This window comes from Engystomops pustulosus, chromosome 5, assembly GCF_040894005.1.
Source record: "Engystomops pustulosus chromosome 5, aEngPut4.maternal, whole genome shotgun sequence".
NCBI lineage: Eukaryota > Metazoa > Chordata > Amphibia > Anura > Leptodactylidae > Engystomops > Engystomops pustulosus.
The window spans coordinates 191,775,647-191,799,127 of record NC_092415.1 but is presented as its reverse complement, the minus strand read 5'-3'; the positions used below and the strand labels follow the sequence as shown (position 1 = coordinate 191,799,127).

General features: G+C 41.6%; 1 protein-coding gene across 6 annotated transcripts in view; it reads left to right on the top strand.

Moving 5' to 3' along the window:
• The window catches only part of SPAG6 (sperm associated antigen 6), a 114,875-nt gene that overhangs the window by 86,181 nt on the left and 5,213 nt on the right, over positions 1 to 23,481 (top strand). For all 6 annotated transcript variants that reach the window (XM_072154184.1, XM_072154179.1, XM_072154180.1 and 3 more), the window contains one exon: positions 6,866 to 6,982. In XM_072154184.1, the coding sequence (XP_072010285.1) occupies positions 6,866 to 6,982 (117 nt within the window). The remainder of the gene's footprint in view (positions 1 to 6,865; positions 6,983 to 23,481) is intronic.

The window sequence follows — 23,481 nt, the reverse complement described above, 5'->3', positions numbered from 1 at the left end:
TTCTAAGCGTAATAACAATAAGGAATGCCACAATACAGACGGTCCCCTACTTAAGGACACCCAACTTACAGATGACCCCTAGTTAAAGACGGACCCCTCTGCCCACTGTGACCTCTGGTGAAGTCTCTGGAAGCTTTACTATTGTCACGGGCTTCAATTGATCAGCTGTAAGGTGTCTAAAATCAAGCTTTATTGATAATCCTTGGTCTAATTACAGCAACAAAAAATTTTTAAACTGGTGAAAAAAAAAATTTTGGTCAGGAGTTACAATTTCAAAATTTCATTGTGACTTACATACAAATTCAACTTAAGAACAAACCTATGGACCTTGGGGACTGCCTGTACTAAGCTAAAATATCATGTTGTTGAATAAAAATGTTATTGTAAACACAAATATTTACTAAGAAGACAGGAAAACGGAGCCTTTTTTCAAAATTTAAATGATTACCTCCCGTTAGATCCTGGGAGCAGATTTTGTGGCCGGTGAATAGTTTAACGGTTTTATTTATTTACTGGAAATTTTTGAATTTGAAGAGGAAACATTGTTTTAAATTATATCAATCACTATTTCCCAATCCTCGCCGGTCCCTCCAGCCTGGACTCTCTTCTTCCTGCTGTTTCGCGCTGTACATGTGGTTTTGTGAGTGGCAGCCCTTACTGTCTGTGTTCAGCCTTTGAAAACATATCAGTCCAGCATATACCTCCCCCAGCAGACACCTGGATTCAATTCCCCTTTACACGTCGCTAGTGATTTTTGGTGGTCTCCGCTGCGTTCCCAGTGGATACATGCCCACTTCATTAAAACAACCACTTTATTTGTCAAACTTCTGAGCGCTTGTCTCCATCCAGCACTGAAATAACAGCCTGTTCTAGATCATGTTTAGTTGTGTTAGTGAAGCCATGTGGGAAATGGACGCATTGCTAGAGTTCACAGCACACACTGACAGCAAGCTCGTCCCATTCACTATCACTGCACTCCAGTTGGCTCGCTATTATTTATTTCCGTAGCTGTCACCATTCACATATTTAGGGTTTAATCACACATTGCAGTCAGGGCAGGAAACATAACTAGCTACATAAAGCCTTAGCATAGTATTAAACTCTGCATTTGAATAAAAGCTGAGCTGTAGTGACTCAGCTCAGCCACTACACAGACAATGGCGCTGTTTGCTTCCTGTTCCATTTTCTGTTTGTTGAGAACAGGTGATCTGTGGGGCTTCTTGGTGTTGTTGGTGATGTTGGACCCCCTACTAATATGTTGTTGGGGACCAATTTCTTAGACATGTCATCAGCATTTTTACCTTGGAAACCCCCTTTAAGGGTAGTTCCTGGTAAACTGCTATCATGTGCACCATATCCTTGTGACAACAATTTTGAGTCTGGGGGAGGGCACAGAATAACCCCATTGAAGTCCTTTGGGGTTTTATCTGTGGTCCCTCTATTTTTTGATGGCTTAACCATAAAGGAAAAACTACCATCAAATCCATCATGATAAACCAGGGACATTACTCATAAATCCAGGCACCGGGACTGTGGTAATCTTCTTATATTTGTTATCCATGACCTCCTTCCTGCTAAGATCTAAAATCTTTAAAAATAATTATGCTAATGAGTTTGAAGGGCTCTGTGGGACATTACCAGATCCCCTCTTTGCTGTAGCTTCACAGGCTGTTACACCGAGCAGGAGCACTTCCCCATCCTACTATGTGCTTAAAACTTCCTCTGCTGCTGTGAGATTATATCTAGCAGAGGCGTGGGAGGTGCTAAGAGAGAGAGAGACATGCGCAGGGGGCTCTGGTATCCATCAGCCTCATTAGCATAATTGACAAAAGTTGATTTTTAAAAGAAAGGAGGCCATGGATAACAAATTTTAGTAGATTAACACAGTCATGGTACCTGGATCTATGAGTAATGTCCCTGGATTATCATGATGGATTTTGACGTTGGATTTCCTTTAAATGTATTAAACATTCCTTGAATGAAAAATATCTCTTAATATACAGTTTATACACACATGACATTTTGGGGAGATAGTGCTGTGGTTCTCATAAGATATTAGAACAGACAAATATTTTCTCACTTGCTCACATGTGAAAAACAATAAATAACTTAAAAATTGCAATATTTAAAAGGAAATTGTAATATTATATCAAATAATTTCTAGGACCCTCACAGACTATGTCTGAAAATAGGTATAAGGCTTGGATTTATAATGTATGTCCAGTATCTGCCCCATTTTGCTTGGGGAAACGTTGCAGTAAGATCCTTTTAAATAAACCCTGCTGTGCCCCCTCCTTCACTCCTCTTGGCAGGCTACTCCCCGGCTTATACCAAATAAGCAGCTGGGATTTATTTACTATGATTAAGAAAGCATTTGAAAGTGGATATCTAACATTTTTAATACAAACATTTTAAAGGGTCTTTTGTAGCTATGAAATGATTACGTTTGCTCCTTTAATGTCGGCTGGAGCAATGCAGGATATTAATTTAGCGATACTGCACAGGAACTGTCTGCTAGTGGTCATGACTGGTATCAACGAGGAAAGACAAACCAGGCAGTTGCCTGGGGCTCCACACCCATTCTGACTACTTGGTCTACTGAAGTTTGATATCTCCCTCTTCTATTTAAAGGGGTTTGCCCATGAAATAAAGTTCTCATATTTTAATCCCCTCATGATGTGTACGCAATAAAGATAATTTTAACCCATTATTTTACAATTTTACTCAGTTTTATTGCTATTTTAGCTCCTATCACTCAGCGATGGTCAGTGAAAGATTCCAGAGTGTGTGCCAGGACTCTCTAAGCAAACACTTCATGATCCCTCTAGTTCTGTGAGATGCTGTGTGCTGCCAATGTGCTTAGATCATCAGAGTCCAGGGTTTATCTACACTTTAATTTAGCATCTGAATATTCTACTAGTATCTGAGAGATGAGACAAATCAAAGATAAGAGATGATGAGATCCATGAGATGGATATAACACAAAATGACATCCTCAGTTCTGCTAACTCACCTATAACACGCACAGAATCAGCTCTGGTAAATGCCTCCCGATAAAGACCTTATCTGTCTGTAGCTTGTAGAGTAAGTCTCTGCACACTGTTGCTTGCTGACAGGAAGTGCCTGTGTCTGAGCTGGTCTTGTAATGAACACTGCAGTGTGCAGAAAGAAGAAGCTATTCATGAGAAGAATCCAACCGTAGTCAGAAGATTTACGATCGTATCCAAGGACTTCCAAAATTGTGTACACCAGCACTGATAGAGACAGGTTGGAATTATATCTGTGAAATGCTGTATTTTTGGTAATAACAGTGAATAAGAGACTGTGTTATTTTGCTATAGTTAAGAATCTTGTCTTTGTGGGAATAAGGTGTAGAAAATATTGAAACAACTTGGTGAAAGGGAAGGAAAAAAAAATTATTTCTTTAACATTTTGTAAATTTCTTGTTTTCAGTAGACTATTCTCAAATGCAAAGTGGCAATTTGTCTGGCATGCCATATCTATCCTAAAAATCCTTTAACTTTTTGTGGATTGTTTGCTGCTTTTTTGTGGATTGTTTGGGGCTCAGTAATAGGCGCGGCCTCACATATACAGTCTAATTTACTTTCATTTATGAAAGACCAGTTTCAAATTTATTGTAGTTTAAAACACCAATTGTCCATTTCATCCCATTTTTAATGAGTGACTTTCTCCTGTAAGCTTACACTTCCTGTTTCCTACAGCTTAGCTTTACTGTGTAGACTAGTGCAGACCAGCTGAGGCAGGGGGATTATATGATTGCTCCATTGTACTGTATATGGAAGGATTGTGTCCATATACACCATGATAAGGGGCTGTATGCAGCTCCCCTGTGACTCTCTGTGGGAAGGAATGAAATACATCACTTCCCAGGGAATAAACACCAATTGTTCTTGCTGTTCCCATTGAATGGCCATAGATGATACTTTCACTATGTTATATCACCAAGTGATGAAAGTGAATTAGGTTGCATTGTGACTCATTTACCTACCCAGTACCCTAATCTCTGCTGATGAAAGGCAAAAACCTCGAAACATTGAGTCCCTGGTTTGGATGGTTTATGCTAATTTGCAAATATACATAATACCACACATGTACAGGATGTTCACATTAATATTGTCTGTACCCCAGTTTGCGCTGGTGTAAGTCCGTCTATGAACAAAAGCGTCTCAACTCCTAACGTTCTACTAAAACTTCATAGACAATTTATCTTTTCCTAATCTGCCAACAATTATACTTCAGTAATAAGGTAAAGTAAAATAAAGCATATAGCAGTGAAAGTGTTAAATGTGTGAATACAGGAAAATATCAGCTGGCATTTAAGCCTCGCAGTGCCCAGATCCGAGGTGTTACATTCTTGAGGGATTACGGATCCAAACGAAGTAGAGAGTATGCGTAGGCTGGATAACAGCTGATGCCTATAGTAGGTGGAGGCCAGACGTGAAAGCCATCACCTTTCTGTCGCCCTACCACTTGGCGATTATCTTTTTACAACCAAAAAAAATTCTTCTTGCCACCAAAAATTGTATTTTAGCATGAGGAAATTCATAATTATCAGTAATGGATTAGTTTTTGAAATCTTTTCTGTAGATCTTTTTTTTTCATAGACAACCAATGTCAGACTGGCCCACCAGAGAATCATAGGTTCTTACCTTATATTGGACCACAAATATGCAGCATAAGACAACCTAATTTTGGGGCTACTAGGGTCTGTTTACTGGAGGATGATGAAGTATGGGCCTGAGAATATTTTTATCTGATGGGCCCAAGGAACCTGACACCCTGGACAACCCCTTTAAGTCTTTTAGCAAGAGAAAAAGTGCAATAACGCTCCAAGGTGCATATTGGTTTTCTTCAATCTTCCACTCAGGTTAGTATACAATATTAAGTCATGCAGATACAGGACAAAGTTTAGGGTTGTTTCTTGGCTTTCTAAGCCCTTGAATAAAAAGTCTACCTACTAACTAGAGCAAGGCCAACTCTAGGTTCCTGTAGGCCCCTGGGCGACAGAGCCTCAGTTGGCCCATTTGCAGGGAACTAACATGGCAGGATTAAAAATTCAGAAACCTAAACAGTCTCCTGTTCCCTAAAATATTCCCTAGTTTATTTTACCAAAGAGCCCCTTCATAGTTATTTTATATAAAGCGCCGCTCACACCCTGTGGATTCATTAGATACAGCCCCCTCAGCCCCATGGATTCCTTATGTACAGCCTTATGTGGGCCCCCTTAGCAGCTCTGGGCCCTGGCACTTGCCTGGGCATGCATAGTCCTGGTGCCGGCCCTGAACTAGAGCTATAATCCAAAGAAAAATAATCCCTTTGTTAGGCCGCACTGCTGCAGATGAATCCAGAATGCCATATCCATCCGTGATGTTAAAAAATTAAAATATAAATACATTCGTTAAAAGACAACACGTTCCAAGGTAGTACTTTACCCCTTCATAAGATCATGTTGCAAACGTGGGTGATCACATAAAATAATGCTACCCTTGTTGGTGCACATCAGGCAGGGCCGGCGGCAACACTGGGCATACCTGGGCAAGTCACATAAGGCTGTACATAAGGAATCCATGGAGGTGAGGGAGGCTGTATCTAATGAATCGATAGGGGGTAAAGGGGGCTTTATATAAAATTACCATAATCTGTTTGGAATAATAAACTAGGGAATATTTTAGGGAAATGTATTAGTTTCTGAATTTTTAATGCTGCCATGTGAGTTCACTGCAAAGGGGCTCTGAGGCTCTGTCACCCAGGGGTCTACTGAAACCTGGAGCCGACCCTGACATCTCGTGCGCTTATACGGGTACATATCATTAACCCATTGCCTGGGTAAACTCAGATCTATGGCTTTATTTTTACTGTATAGTAGTTGTTTACATTTTGGGCAGTGTGCAATAATTGATCATCTTATATCATGCTGTATATACAGACAGGTTCTGTAGCCTTGTTCTTAAGTTGAATTTGTATGCAAGTCGGAACTGTATACTTTATAATTGTAACTCCAGACAATTATTTTTTGGTCTCTGTGACAATTGGATTTTAAAAATGTTGGATTGTCATAAGAACGAGGATTAACAATAAAGCTTTATTACAGACGCCTGTGATAACTGTTATAGCTGATTATTGTAGTCTGGGACTAAAGTACAAGAAATTACCAACATCCAGAGGTCCGTTTGTAACTAGGGGTCGTCTGTAAGTCCGGTGTTCTTAATTAGGGGACCTCCTGTACTGCGTACACACTGGTGCTTTATGGATTGGTGAAGATTTTATTGTGGATTTTTGCTATTGGTGGTTTAGAGATATTGAATTCTTTTTAATCTGAAATAACATATAAAATAAATAAAAAATGTATTAAATAAAAATATAAAGTAATTTAAATAAGCTTTATTTATACTTTATGGGATCATAATCATACTATTATTATCATTATTAGTAGTATTATTATAATTTTTTTTAAGAATAATAAAACACAACCTTTATGATGATTGAGCAGACCTGTATAGATTTGCCAGGTTGCAGAGTTAGACAAGTGACAACTCCGATAAGAGCCGTAAAAAATGTACCTATAATTATCTAGAAATTGTCAATGTCCCTTCTAATTCCAGCTAATTTTATTTATTTATTTTACTTTTAGTGACTTTGCAGCCAGTTTGCCTTAAGTGTGATTAATAGACATCAGGCAGTTCATAAAGGGTTAAGGCAAGACAGGGGAGGGGGGGGGGGGGGGGGACACACAAGCCTGACCTGACAGTCTGAATTTGTGGAATGTAGGACCTGAATGACTGCAAATCCTTGTCATTGTTTAAGCCAGATGCCTCCTAATTTTCATTTTGTTTGTACTCACCAGGCAAAGAAAGCCCTGAAAAACATCCTGCAGAAATGCACCCATCTGCCTGCACTCGAGCCCCTGCTGCACGACGCTCCACCCAACATACTGAAGCACGTGGTTGGCCAGTTCAGTAAGGTAAGACCCCCTAATGTCACTCCCAGGGTTTCTTCATAAAACGCATTGTTGCTCATTCAACGATTTCACTTCCATCCAAGCATTACGGGGACATTGCAGAAAACGTGTGATCCAGGGTGTACATTAAAGGATTAGATTTCCCAGGAATGCTACAGGACTCCGCCAAAGGCTTAGTGTCTTTTAGCACCAGAAAAGTGTGTCAACAGGCCCCAAGGTGCATTATTAGTCTTCTTCAATGTCCCACTCAGAGGGCAGAAGGTTAGGATCCAGTACTATGTCATACACATGTCCTACACGGAGGCCAGCGAGTACAGTACAGTAATACCTGATATGCAGTTGTCACTTTCTTCACACCAACATTTCCTTTTATAGGGAAATTTAAATTAATTTGTCTTCAGAATTCCTTCAGAATTATTTTTATTTTTTTGTTACATATGAATAATGTTCTCCATGACCACAGGATTGGCTGGGTTCACAGCGATCAGATTATTTGCTTTGTCCACCTTGATCAGCCAATGGGTCCACAGTGATCAGACTGTAGGCTGGGTCCACAGTGTTCAGACGAATGACTGGGTCCACAGTGATCAGACTGTAGGCTGGGTCCACAGTGATCAGACGAATGACTGGGTCCACAGTGATCAGACTGTAGGCTGGGTCCACAGTGATCAGACGAATGACTGGGTCCACAGTGATCAGACTGTAGGCTGGGTCCACAGTGTTCAGACGAATGACTGGGTCCACAGTGATTAGACTGTAGGCTGGGTCCACAGTGATCAGACGAATCACTGGGTCCGGAGTGATCAGACTGTAGGCTGGGTCCACAGTGTTCAGACGAATGACTGGGTCCACAGTGATTAGACTGTAGGCTGGGTCCACAGTGATCAGACGAATCACTGGGTCCACAGTGATCAGACTGTTGGCTGGGTCCACAGTGATCAGACGGATGAGTGGGTCCACAGTGATCAGACTGTAGGCTGGGTCCACAGTGATCAGACTGTAGGCTGGGTCCACAGTGATCAGACTGTAGGCTGGGTCCACAGTGATCAGACTGTAGGCTGGGTCCACAGTGATCAGACTGTAGGCTGGGTCCACAGTGATCAGACTGTAGGCTGGGTCCACAGTGATCAGACTGTAGGCTGGGTCCACAGTGATCAGACTGTAGGCTGGGTCCACAGTGATCAGACTGTAGGCTGGGTCCACAGTGATCAGACTGTAGGCTGGGTCCACAGTGATCAGACTGTAGGCTGGGTCCACAGTGATCAGACTGTAGGCTGGGTCCACAGTGATCAGACTGTAGGCTGGGTCCACAGTGATCAGACTGTAGGCTGGGTCCACAGTGATCAGACTGTAGGCTGGGTCCACAGTGATCAGACTGTAGGCTGGGTCCACAGTGATCAGACTGTAGGCTGGGTCCACAGTGATCAGACTGTAGGCTGGGTCCACAGTGATCAGACTGTAGGCTGGGTCCACAGTGATCAGACGAATGACTGGGTCCACAGTGATCAGACTGTAGGCTGGGTCCACAGTGTTCAGACGAATGACTGGGTCCACAGTGATTAGACTGTAGGCTGGGTCCACAGTGATCAGACGAATCACTGGGTCCGGAGTGATCAGACTGTAGGCTGGGTCCACAGTGTTCAGACGAATGACTGGGTCCACAGTGATTAGACTGTAGGCTGGGTCCACAGTGATCAGACGAATCACTGGGTCCACAGTGATCAGACTGTTGGCTGGGTCCACAGTGATCAGACGGATGAGTGGGTCCACAGTGATCAGACTGTAGGCTGGGTCCACAGTGATCAGACTGTAGGCTGGGTCCACAGTGATCAGACTGTAGGCTGGGTCCACAGTGATCAGACTGTAGGCTGGGTCCACAGTGATCAGACTGTAGGCTGGGTCCACAGTGATCAGACTGTAGGCTGGGTCCACAGTGATCAGACTGTAGGCTGGGTCCACAGTGATCAGACTGTAGGCTGGGTCCACAGTGATCAGACTGTAGGCTGGGTCCACAGTGATCAGACTGTAGGCTGGGTCCACAGTGATCAGACTGTAGGCTGGGTCCACAGTGATCAGACTGTAGGCTGGGTCCACAGTGATCTGACAAATGACAGGGTCCACAGTGATGAGACTGTAGGCTTGGTCCACATTGGTCAGCCGATCGACTGGGTCCACAGTGATCAGACTGTAGTCTTGGCCCACAGTGATCAGATGAATGACTGGGTCCACAGTGATCAGACCATTGACTGCGTCCACAGTGATCATATGATCGGCTGCGCCATCATCATTTCAGAAGAGGTTTCAGCGCCCAGCTAATGGCAGATGAGTATTCCTATCATAACCAATTAAAATAGAGATTTTTAATCACCTAAACCTAACAGCTCACACCAAGCTAAGTGCCATGTTTCTAGGAATTGGCTCCTGGATCTCTGATTCTAGAATCATGGATATGGCCAGCACGATCTCACACTAGGTATGGGTAAGGACTAATACCCCAATAAGTCTGAAACGTGTCGCCTCTAATCCCCCCTTTTGTGTCTTGTATATTGCACGTTTTTTGTTTCCATATGTTTCCCCACATGGTTTTTTTTTTGGTGACCGTTTTTATTATTTTTCATTAAAAATTTAGCTTTTATGACAGTTTGACATACGTGAGTGCAAGAACCTAAAAGTTTTATTCTGTTTCTGTGGATTATTATTTGCTTATTTTTCTTACATCTAATTATTTGAAAAATTTTCTATAATATTCAATGTGGCTGCCGACCACCTGTTATTTTTCAAGGTTCTCATACTAAAAATTGTTTGGGGACCTCTGCCCTAAGTAATCTTCTTGTTTATGAGTCTAAGGTTGGGTCGGGCAGATAAAGCGGTTTCTGTAAGCCTTCAGATCATGGAATGCTGAGGCTTCATTTTTTTAGAGATTGTGAGCTATCGCTTCTATGGTCAGAGCTGATATTAGCAGCTTCAGAACTATAGAAATGCAAATATTTGGGCTATATAGAAAACATAGATTGATCCTTATTGATAATTGCCATCCAAAACACTAGTTCACTAGGTGGGAAATATGTGATTCCCCATCAAAATGGTAAGGCTGTTCTTTGTGTGTTGCTTCTGCTGCTAGGGGCAGCAGATTGGTTGGGGTCCAGATGTTGGACCCCCTTCAACCCGATATTAATATGCCATAATGTGGATAAGTCATCAATATAAGTAGAAGAAGTTTACTACATTCTCTCTTATGGTTAAAGCAGTGAGCTCCTATGCTCCCTCTAGTGGCAACGAAAGGAAGATAAAATGTTACCATTCAGCTGCATGTTTTTTGCAGTGCGTAAAGCTGCAAACCCTAAAATGATTTGTTTCTAGGAGAAGCTTTAACTTTTTATTTATCTTCTGTGAGAAAGTGAGAGGTGTTGTGTGGGAAAACCGCTATCTGTCTTACAGGCAGATGAAATGCTGGTGGTAAAAGCCCTGGGTTTGTCTGCAGTAACCCAAAGGTTAATGCAGACATGATAAGCAGGAATAGTCTGTTTTGTCTGTGTTGGCCTAGCTAACACAGACACATTGGTAATGTCCGTACTGGGCCTGCTTATTATGGAGTAGGGGTAGGCTGGTAGTGGGACTCCTACTCCACCCGGGCTTCGGTCCTGGGCTTTTGTATAGCCCACAGGTGCAGGTCACAGGCCTCGTTAGGGCCTGATTTAGTCTGCAGGCCAGAAGCAGTAGGAGAGGCCCTACCTGGAGAGCTGAAAGCGAGATTGCATTCTGACAGCAAAGGTAACTGAGGGTCTCCTGTCTTGCTGCTGGCCAAGAGCGTGGGCCAGGCAGCCTGGTACCCGGATAGCTAGGGTCCTCAAAATGTATTAGACAGCGCCTAGCCGGGCAGGAATTACTTTTATAATGTTTTTGCATGTGCCTAAGCCAAGGCTGAATTTGTGTTCTGTTTTGCAAGTGTGAATAAACACTTAAGTTGGACTTTTAAACCTGCGTGTGTCACTGCTTCCTGCACTGCTACCAGTCAACTACCAGAGCAATTCCCCACACTTCGCTCTGCAGTGATTTAAAGCTGAATCATGTAAATGGTCATCTTCCAATAATTTTTTGCATTCGGTAATGGAAGTTTTATTGTGCTGGAAAAAAGTTGTGAACAATGAATCCATGCGAATCCTCTGATGTGTAAGATTACATTATTATCTGGCATCAACTGACATATTCAGGATTTCCACAAAAATATGGCCAGAGATGATTCCCATATTTTTCCATTTATTTTAACAACTGGCATTCGTTCGCGTAATTTTCAGTGAAACATTGGAGGAAGAATCGGGATTTGTATTATGGAGCTGGTAACAATTTCAAAAGCTCTGTTCACACTGATATTTTTATCATTTTCATAGCATAAGTAGCATGGTCTATAGCGGTATACCACCACCACTGCTGATACTGGCAGATACCACTCAGTTATGGGGGAATATCTGTAAACACTTCTGTTCTTGATTAACAAAAGAGGAATGATCTTGGCAGAGGGGGGCGTGGTCTTTTTTACACCATTATGCATATTTTTTTGGCATAAAGTAAGACATCAATTAGGAGATGCAAAATTAATAAACTGTGTTCAGACACTTTTATAAATCTACCACACTTTAAAGGAGTTGTCTACAGGTTGCCAAAGATGTCTGCTTTCTTCCAGCACCGTACATGAAGATGGGCAGTGCATGGTGTTACAACTAAGCTCCATTCATTTCAATACAATTGAGCTTCAGTACCTGCACAAGGTCTGGCGTGACACTGTTTTTTTCAAGAAAGCTGCCATGTTGTCAAGTCTGTCTAACTATTGATAATTCTGCTCCATTATAGCTGTGGATACAGATCACTTTAAAGGGGTTGTCCCCTGATCATTTTTTGTGTAATGAAAAGTTTTATATAATTTTCCAATATACTTTCTTAAATAAGTTTTTGTTTAAATCTCTGCTTGCTGTCATTCTATAGGAAGCTTCATTGTTTGCTCCCTGTGGATGCCACACAGGTGCACAGCTCCTTATATCCCTAGACATGTGATGTCACACAGGTGCACGGCTCCTTATATCCCTGGTCATGTGATGTCACACAGGTGCACGGCTCCTTATATCCCTGGTCATGTGATGTCACACAGGTGCACAGCTTGTTATTTCCCTGGTCATGTGATGTCACACAGGTGCATGGCTCGTTATATATCAAAGTATAAGAAAAAAAAAAACGTTTTTGCGCTCACCGATACGAAGTCCGCCAAATGTGCAGATTTCTGTTCCGGGACCACGGGAACCAAGGTAATGCAGGAAACGAGGAATTTGTACACCGCACCAAATGAAGGTTAAAAAATCGAAAGTTTAATTTGTCATCTTCTTACATTAAAATCCAAGGGAAAATTATTTTTCTTAACATACGTTGTCTGTAGCCGTGTAGCCTGGTAACCACGGGATGGTTGTAATGGTGATAATAAACCTTTACACCATTACAACCATCCCGTGGTTACCAGGCTGCACGGCTACAGACAACGTATGTTAAGAAAAATAATTTTCCCTTGGATTTTAATGTAAGAAGATGACAAATTAAACTTTCGATTTTTTAACCTTCATTTGGTGCGGTGTACAAATCCTTCGTTCGCTCGTTATATAGACCTGGTCATGTGATGTCACATAGGTGCACGGCTCGTTATATCCTCATGGGATCATGTGGAACCATGGTTCCTGGAAAAAAAAATGGCAATGGCATGCCCAGCAAATACCCAATATCTAACCCAAACCCATATAAAGTGTCATTTCCTGCAGCCCCTGATCTAAAATTCCCCCTTTTCTGTAACCCCTATAGTAATGCCCTCTGCCTAGCCCCCATAATAATGTCCCCTGTGCAGCCACCATAGTAATGCCCTCTGCACATTCCCCATAGCAATATCCTTGGCCCAGCCCCCATAGTAATGCCCTCTGCACATTCCCCATAGTAATGCCCCCTGCCCAGCCCCCATAGTAATGCCCCCTGCCCAGCCCACATAGTAATGCCCCCATAGTAATGCCCTCTGCACATTCCCCATAGTAATGCCCCCTGCCCAGCCCCCATAGTAATGCTCCCTGCACATTCCCCATAGTAGTATCCCCTGCGCAGCCCCCATAGTAATGCCCTCTGCACATTCCCCATAGTAGTATCCCCTGCGCAGCCCCCATAGTAATGCCCTCTGCACATTCCCCATAGTAGTATCCCCTGCGCAGCCCCCATAGTAATGCCCTCTGCACATTCCCCATAGCAATATCCTCGGCCCAGCCAGCATAGTAATGACCCCTGCCCAGCCCCCATAGTAATGACCCCTGCCCAGCACCCTCAAAAAACTATATACTTTCCTCTGACCGCGGCTCCAGGTTCTTCATCGCCCTGCGGCTTCCGGCAGACGGCCAGAGAAACATCCATGTGCGCTGCCAGTGCGCACACTATGACGTAATCGGCTGTGTGATATGTGTGCACACTGGCAGAATACGTAGAAATGTCTCTGAACGTCTTCTGAAGAACCTGGAGTCGTGGGGAGTAGAGGAGCGTTGGAGGTAAGTATAAGGTCTTTCTTTTGAAGTTCTTTTGGCCCCGGACTGGGACTGGGTGTTCCATGGCCCGGTCTTTGGCTGTGGCCCGATGTTTGGGGACCACTGACCTATAAGATATAAGTCTACCATCTTAAAGACCATACACACTGGGGATTCGGGGAAAAGAATATGCAAATAGGTTTTTCAAAGTTAGAAAAGGAAAACTCTGTAAGAAGTTCAACATTACAATATATTCCTCTTGGATGTGGAGGGGATAAGGATCCCCCCTTATATAATATATCCAGACATCTTGTATTCATAGCTTGATGCTGCATGTAAGAATGTAAGTTATTCACTGCAAAGAAAACCCTGCTTAATTAAAGAAAACATATGTTCTGCCATACACCCACTTACGCTGTACAATAAAATAATAAAACTAAAAAGCTTCCTTGCCGTGTGTGAGCCGGAGCCGGGAGAGCGTCCCCTGTCCAATTTACAGGTAGGCCCTCAACAATGAAAACACTGTGAAAATTTAATGCTTCCCTTAACACAAAAATCTCAGCGAGGTTTCCCCCTTTTTATAATGAGGCTGTGAAAGTTATGAACTTGAAATAATTGTATGGCCACGCACATGCACGATCCACACAAGTGGAATGCCGCCTTGGGGCATCACAGGCCATGAAATGATTTCTTTAATAAAGAAGGATGGGATATTAAAGGCCTCTTTTTGTCTCATTAGGTAACGGCAGAGCACAGCTGCATGGGATCTTCTAAATATAACATGAATTTAGAGAGAGGCTTTCATCCAATCTGGCTCCCAGCGAGCTCTATCATTATTAGATACAGACTCGCATCCACGCTTGGGGTGGAATCCCACCGCACAGTTGTGACCCTCTTTACTTGACTTGCTAACTTTACAAGAGCTAATAGGGGACCAAAAACACTGGCAATTACTCCTTAATTCGCCCCTTTTGTTGTCCTCGCCACCCTTAAGCATGAGCTGGAGATTACAACAGTGACAGGAAATTTAGAACTGACACTACACACAGGAAATAATAGTCTACATACAGTAGTTAGGATGTAGAGTGTTGTGAAAATTAAGATTTTACTAACCTGCCTCCTCCTTAAAGGAAATCTACCATCGGAATCCATCATGGATGAACCAGGGGCACTTACTCATAGATCCAGGCACCGGGACTGTGGTAATCTTCTTATATTTGTTATCCATGGCCTCCTTCCTTCTAAAATCAACTTTTACAATTATGCCAATGAGCCAGAAGGGCTCTGGGGTTGTTTCCAGAGCCTCCCTAAACTGGATCTACACTGGCTGTTACACTGTGCAGGAGGGAGGGGGAAGTGCTCAATCAGAAGGCGTGAATTGTGGCACCAGTTGCTGTCAGATCACAGTCACAATAGAAGTCTATGGCACCCAGTCACAGCGCAGTGAGCACACGATGTGTCACGGTGTGTGATATGTCCTATATTTTGGCAGATTTGTTGTGCAGCTGCTTCTCTGCCTATGGAGAAAGGAGGGATGAGGAGCTCTCACCCCTCCCCCTCTAACTCCCAGCCCTAAGTACACGGCCGTCAGTAATGATGAGTCAAAAATAAGATTCTGCATAGAAATCCCCTTCAGAATCAGCAAATGTCAGTCTATTACTAAGCCTAGTAGCCAACGTGAGAATTGCAGGATATGGACTTTTTATAAAATATAGATAGTAACATGGAAAAATGAAAAAGCAAAAGCCTTAAAAATTACTAAAAATTATCTTTAACATACAGACTTTGTGATAAACAAATAAGTAATTTTCTGGTGACTTATCACATGTGAACCCAATCTAATATATAGGACTACATATACTGTAATATATATATATATATATATATACTCGAGTAAAAGCCTAGTTTTTCAGCACAAAAAAAATGTGCTGAAAACCCAAACTCGACTTATACTTGAGTAAAATAAAATATAGGTTTTACCAGGTTTTCGTGGTAAAATTAGGGGCCTCGGTCGGCTTATACTCGAGTATATACGGTATATATATATATATATATACTACAAAGAGGGCATGTCATATCTTATCAATTTCTTTTCCTGATGGTTTGATATCCATATAATCATTAACCTAGATATATTGCATGTGATTCACACTTCACCTGTTTATAGCTTTAGGTGAGTTGAAACTTCTGACAGATTCTATTAAATTGAACAGTGATGGGTGTAAAGGGGGGGGGGGGACACCCCTGTCACCTATTATCTCCCAGAATCAAGTATTAGATCAAAACTCAACCTGTTTGATCCTTCTCCCCCCACACCAGAAGGTGGCAATGGACTATCAGGTACTTTCAATATGAGAAAATTTACTTCTATGTTGAGATATATATTAGAGCTTTATACCCGAATCAACGCATTTCGGGTGCAAAGGGGTTACACCCAAATCTACATATTTCAGGTGCAAACTGGTTACACCGAAACGTGTAGAGTTACAGATCTAAGCTCCATTGATGTGACCACATTGACAATAACCTCTGCTTGGTATAGCCGTGACAGCTTGATTTTATATTTTTTTAAATACAGGTTAATATTAGGCACATAGTAGTGATAAAGTCGCCAGGTGAAATCGCATGGTCACTTCTACTTTTCTCCGTTTTTTGCTTTTTTTTCCCCACTTCTGGTTGAGGCAGAGGAAAACCAGATTGGTTTGAGCTACAAATCTGTTCCAGGACTGCAATAAAAGTCAAACAGATTTAGTGATAGGATAGGTTGTAAAGTGCAGGCACTAGATAGGGAGATAAGGTCTTGCTAAGGTCGTAAAGATCTAATTGAGGTATTAGGCAAATAATCAGGAGTGTGTGAACTCACAACCTTTTCCTTGTATATAGCACAAAGTGCATACAATGGGTTGTAAAGCTGAGAACATTACAAGGGTTAAAGAAACAAGTTATTTAGAGGTCCTCTCAGCCTGCCAAAAATACTCTGGAAGCACTCATTACTACATTCTTTCCTTCATTAGGTATAAACCCATATCTAGGCGTCTTTGAAATATGTAGATACAGGGCACTTTGTAAGATCTGGTACTATCCAGTATACAAACATACAACTACCTCTAAATTACACCTCATTGTACAGCTACAAAGAAGATACTTAGAAAACCTGAAATCTTATCTTACAGTTTTGAAAGTTCTTCCTTATAATCTAATTAATTGTTACAAATGATGTAAAATATATTTCAAGAATGCACATTTCTTACGTCCTTTCTGCTACAAATAACTAAACAAAAAAACTCCCATGCCCCTGGTTCCCCTCTGCAACCAATTTCTTATATCATATGGGAAGGTGACAAGATGTAGGAAGAGATGGAATAAAATGTGACTGTAGGATCCGACTACACAGGAGTTGTTTGTAGTCTGTTACCAAGGAGACAACCTGGTTTGGGCCAGAACTGTAGACACAAAAGAATAGAACAGATAGCTGTATATAGTAAACAAATTTGGTTTGCTTTTTTGGATAAAATGCTTCATAATAACAATAATAATCTTTATATAGCCCCATTATATTTCGTATATATGTGAAAACCTAATCATATGAAACAATAGGAGTGAGGGCCCCGCTCACGAGAGCTTACACTCTATGAGGATGAAGGGATGACATATGGGGTATAAGAGCTTGTATAATGGTCCAACCATTCTTCATAAGGGAACAGAAAAAAAATAATTTTTTTATTACTGCTGCTTGAATAATTCGCCGCCATCTTATATAAAGAGTCCAAGGTCAATGGGACTTCAGAGAAGCCTGGAGATGAAAGGGGGACACAGGGTTGGTTAGTAAAAAGAGAAAAGTTACATGCAGTTAGTGACCTTGATAGATTTGCCTAAAGAGATGGGTTTTAAGAGCACATTTAAAGCTTTGTAGGTTGGATATTAGTCTTATAGATCGTTGTAGGGCATTCCAGAGAATTGGTGCAGCTCTGGAGAAATCCTGGAGACAGGAGTTGGATATTTGAATTAAGGAAGAGACTAATCTAAGATCGCAGGCAGATTGAAGAGCATAGATTTGGTGATAGACTGAGATGAAAGAAGAGAGGTAGGGAGGTGCAGCATTGTGGATAAGGGTGATTATTTTAATTTGATGGTCTGTAGAATACAAAGGGAAGACCTATGCATAAACCAAATTTCAAGCCTGGCAAATAAGTACGCCAATCTGTTATCACACAACCATCCTAGTGGTCCGCAAGCAAATTTTGTTGGCAGTTCACTATGTAATTTTGGGGTTGCCTACTATTACATACTTGGCAAAGGTGTAATTCGGGTGTCCTCTGTAAGGTGCGTTATGACTCCTGAGTTGTCCTCTATTGTTACATGAAAAACAAATTACTCTCATGTTAGGTATTGATATAAAATGTGTCTGATATCTGATAGACCCTTTTGGAGCATGCATCTACATCCTTAACAGGGTTACCCCTTTCCTGCTAATAAAGAGGCCAGTTGGAGTGAAAAGCAGATCGCACATTTGTGTATCTTCCTACATCCAAAATACAAAACTTTATTCTTTTTAAAGGGAACCTGTCAGCAGAAATCTACCTAGTAAACTATCAACAGTATGTTGTCGAGGAGATTAACACCTTCCATATCATGTCTCCTTCATGACCCGGTGTTAAGGCATTATCCAGAAAATCTACTTTGAAGTGAGATATAAATTGGTTGTATAAGGTCATGAAGGCGGACAGGTTTGTACTGAAGTCAAGCTCTCCCCTGTCTCTGCTGAGCTGTAATATCAGGCACAACTCACAGAGAAAAAGCAGATCCTATTTTCTAATCCTTACAAACCCCCACAAGAAAAATACAGAACAGAACCTTTATCCGCTGGACAGAAGAAGGACCACTCAAGTACATATTTCACTGTGATTTTGGGAAATGCTTTATTAATAACATCCGATGATTTATTTGCCTACAGCAGAAAATAATGAAATTTCTTCTTGCAATACAAGTAATGAGGCATCGGAATATTATTCCTCGCTCTAGCACAATATACTGTGTCTGCTGCATTTTGGTCTTTCTCCAAGTGTCCATTTTTTTCCCTCTGTACAGTAAGAGACATTTCTTGGTTCTTGTCCTAATGTTCTCCGTCCAACGCTCCAAGTCATTAAATCACTTATATGATGATATATTGAGGACCCCATTGAGTATACGCTTGCCAAGTGTTCATCTGATGGCGGGAAGCACTTTCACTGGGCCATAATCTGAGAAAAATCCAATATAGGTTGAAAAACTGTGTGGATTTAAGCTATAAGCAATGGCTCATAGCATGGAGTGGCGGGATAAAGTACTAGTAACATGGGTCAGTGAACGCAGCGCAGAGGTATTTCACCATTATGGCTATTGTTTATGGGACCGAGTGTTGAACTGCAATTTATGTACCATAAGAATGTGTTGATAAACTCGTGCTGACTTTTTGGTTCCTTAGTTGTCTTTAGAAGGTCAAACTTCACAAACTGCAGATCCGTGATGAAAAGAGGATTCAGAGAAGTATTATTCCTCTAAATAAAACAGAAAGTGTTCTGTAGAAAGACATTTGCACTAGTTTGCCTTCCTTTATTATATCCTTATCATAGAAAGCTTGTAGTAAACCAACATGGCTTCCACCCAGCTTTCCAAGAGCCTTGGATGATAACTTTTCTTACTTGGATGTGACTGGTCAATCCCTTTAAGGTGGAAATGACTTTGAATTTTAGAATTGATGTGACATTTATGGCAATCTAATCGCTATGTGTGTTACAAATATCTTGCATACTAAATAAAAACAGTTAACAAAAAAAGGATTGATGTGACATTCACATTGGGGAGGGGGGCTTCTTAAAACTGGTGTTTAGAAGGCTAGTCTTAATATTTTTCCCAGTTGGCTTCCTGGCGCTGTTATTCCCTGTAAGACTCTGGCCTCTTAGTGGATACTGCCGCAAATTGCGCTAGTTCCAAGTTGTAGAACTGATTGGAACCGAAGGGGTCTTTTGCTATAGACTCTGCTGGTTTTCTGGTGGAGTCTATAGTAAATGTGGCAGGCCAGGCATTAACACTCTCCAACCCCCCCCCTCCCCCAAGTAGTATAGGGGCCGGAGAAACACGAAAATGATGGTATACAGATCATGCTATGGGTTTATACTGTATGCTATATGATTACTATATATACTATATGATTGTGTAGTATGCATGGCGTTAAAACTGCGTTAAAAAATGGAATTTAGATTAATATTTAAAATCTGCAGTTGTGGAAATACTTCCCATTTTACCATTATTTTATCTCCGCTTCTGTAGCTCACAAAACCAAATATATACTTCAAATTAATTGGTTGTATGTGCTATAGATCCCAAGATATGGGCATCTGAAGTGACGCTCCCCTTCCAGCCTCTAGAAGTGACTCATCCCGGGCTCTGTTCAACTCTTTTCATATGACTTTGGAGGTGATTTATTTTAAAGATAAGCTGGTGAGTTTTAAAATAAAAGTAGGAATGCAAGAAATGATATTTTACCCCGTACCTGAGGGTACTTGCAGTTAAGTGAGGCAAAATCTGGTAACAGTGTCCCTGTCATGGGACAGGCCTGAGAATCTGTGACTACAGGTAAGTTAGGGTGACTAAGGGAGTCTGCAGTAGTCCTAATCACGCCTCCTATCTCATTATTGGTTCAGGTGGTTGATTCACCGCACCTCTGCTTCTTCTAATTGCCCCCTGTGTATAAGCACAACCCATTACAGAAAGTCAGTGTAGTAGGGAGGGTTAATTTGTAAAATATCAAGAGTAGATGGATTATAAAGTGCAGACTATAAAACCACTGGTAGCACAAGGGAGATTATCATGTCATTAGCACACATATACTGAGCCTCAGGGCCCTATTACATGGGTCATCGAACAGGTCACTGATTGTGAATGGACATTTCTAGGAAGGGCCATTTCCAGTCATTGCCTGTTCGCTGGGTATATATATATGTACATTTTCACTGCTCTGTGGGGCTAAACAAATCTGTGGCCCTACAGAAATATTTCATGACCCGCTTACATGGGGCAAGAATAATTTTGGGTGCAGTGTAAAAACAAATGACAATATTTGTCTGACACTATTGGCAGATGACCCATCCACATGAATGCTCAATACACAGCTTAAGCCTGAAGGTTCAGTCTTGTGCCAGATGTATCGATCAGTTCCAAAATAAGGGGTTAAAGGGAACCTGTCACAAGGTTTTATCACACTAAACTACTATCCCTCTAGGGTACTAGGGTATGGAATATCCTTTTTAGAATTTCCTCTCTTATGTGAAATCTCACCAGTTTACCTATAAAGATATCTCACCCAAAGTCAGGCAAATATGACTCTTCTCACCCCATTTTCACATGGGATTAGTCAAGTTTGTAATTGCAGGAGTATTGTCACTTCAGAAGTCCCTATCTTTGATTCTGTAGTACATAGAGATATGTTATTCTGTGTTATATTAAGGATCCAATCAGGCTTATGGTTCTGTGAGCTACAGAATCGAACATACAAGCAGTTAAAAAGTAGGCAGAATATGGATCTTTATCTGCAGCTTCCATTCCCAACTATGTCTTTAGCTGTCTGTATCTCTGCTTGTTTTCTTTAATATGACACAAAAAGCTGTAGAACAGAAGATAGAGGCATCTGAATTGATACTACCTCTGCAACCACTAACCTTGACTCCTATCATGTGAAAATGAGGGGAGAAGAGTCATATTTGCCTGAATTTGATGGACATTTTTATAGATAAATTGGTGAGATTTCACACAATAGACGGAATACTAGAAAGGATATTTCTTACCCTACTTGATGGTTCTAGTAGTTTAGTGGAACAAAACCTGATGACAGGTTCCCTTTAGAATGTTCCCGAAATAGTGACTTATCCTACAGAAAAGAGACTAATATCTGATTAAAATGGTTTAATATAATACATGTGATATACTGAACCTCTGCAAGTCCAGTTGGTATAATTTTTTGCTGTATATACTGGATCCATATTTGGCTGCTCCGATGTAATGTTACATGGAGTTAAATTTGCAACTTAATGCAACAAATGATGGTTATTATGAATGAATTGGTTGCGCACACAAGGCACGGCAGTAATTTTAAGGGCTGACCTTCAATTCACAGGAATGCAGCCTAGGAATTCATCGACTGCGCTGACTGTGACTGACAGGTACTCGAGTAAGCCCGCTGGCTTTATAATCAAAACTAATTTCCTGGTGTGTGAGTGGCCACTTAAGATTTCTACACAAGTGCAAACTATAAATGATGGAATATAAGTCACATGCTGTAAAATTGTTTTATAATTGTCCCTGCGTGTGCACCAAACAGCCATGAAGTCAGGTTTAATCTAAGACTGCATCCCCTAGGAGAAAGGGAAGATGTTGTGTCAAAGCGGTTCTTTGTTAGGAAACCTGTGGCAATAGCAAAAAACCTACATATGTAAGATTGAGATCTTGGAATTTTGAGGCCAAGGCAACTCCTTGAACTCTTTGTCATGGCCCTCAAACCACATTTTATCAGGAATCCACTAGAGGACTTTGTCTTTACAAAAATTTGGTAGGTGCTATGTGTCACAGTAATATCTACATGAATACCAGGACCTAAGGTTCCCCAGCAGAACATTGCCCTGCGTCCAAGTTTGGTGTTTGGGTTTGGCCACCTGACCCGGACATATTGCCAATTGTCCCCCTGGTTTGTCGTAGCCATGGCTAGATGCTCGGGGCGATCATTTGCCGGATTGTCTGTTCAGCTGAATGCGAATGCCAAACCTGAACTTGAACATTGGGTCTGCTACTCCCGTAAAGCAATTCAAGTAATTGCTTAGTGCTCCAGAGGTAAGGGTTGTCCCACATGGTGGCGGCAGGTGGGCCGCTATCCAAGATCAGTTGTTCAGGGTGTTTTTCACACTGTTGTCACTTATATGGACAGTGACATTACTGGGGACCTGTAGGCCGGGAATGGTTATTACGTTGCGTAATATTACGTTGTGGGGATGGATGTTGCGTCCATCCTCCGTGGGCTATTATTACCTCTGCTGAACTTATATGTCAATCAGCAGGAGAGAGTACAATGGAAAGACGTAGCTCACAAACGGAAGCCCTTCAGATGCAGTCAACAATTATCAAAGTTACCTGCAGTGAAGCTCTGCAGTTACATTTACAAAATATATATTTATGATTACAGAGAAATTCAGCTTAAGAACAAACCTACAGAATGTTGTATGTAACTCGGGGACTGCAGAGGGAAGCAAAAAGACACCCGATCTGCCGGTATATGTCTATGGACACATTGGAGCAGATTCATTGTGGCTTCTCTGCCAGTTTTCTGGGGGAGAAATAATATGAATTTCCCTTTCTGGTTACAGAGATTTTCAGACTGGGAGCATGCGGGGGGGATTGGGGGTTGGGGCGCCGATCCAGGGCTTGAACGCACGGCCCATCACATTTACTATAATCTCCGCCGATTTTTCGACCTTGGTCAAAAGATCGGAACTGTTGGTTTTTGGGTCTATATTCACTAAGAGGCCGGAGCCTCTGCGTGAATATCGGGACAGGACCCCAAGCGAGGGGTTCTAAAAACCCTCATGGAGACCCATCGGATCCTGTAAGTACATTCCGGTACACAGCGGATCTGATATATATGTATGTATATTTGCTTACATTATCCTTCACAGCGTTAACCTTATTCTAACCCCAGTCTGTAATTGGACACGCTCTGTCCAATTTCAATAGTGCAAAAATTGATTCGCTCCTTACGGAAATTTTCCCTAAACACTTTTGCATTTCTTATTTGAGGTCACGCGGCTCTTACATTATCTGGATTACATACTTATAATTGTGGTAGTTATTACCGTGCATGAATTACATAAATAATGAAATCCAGTTAACAATGATACGTTGAAATTACACCGGCGTCCGATCCCAAGCCGAAGATGACAT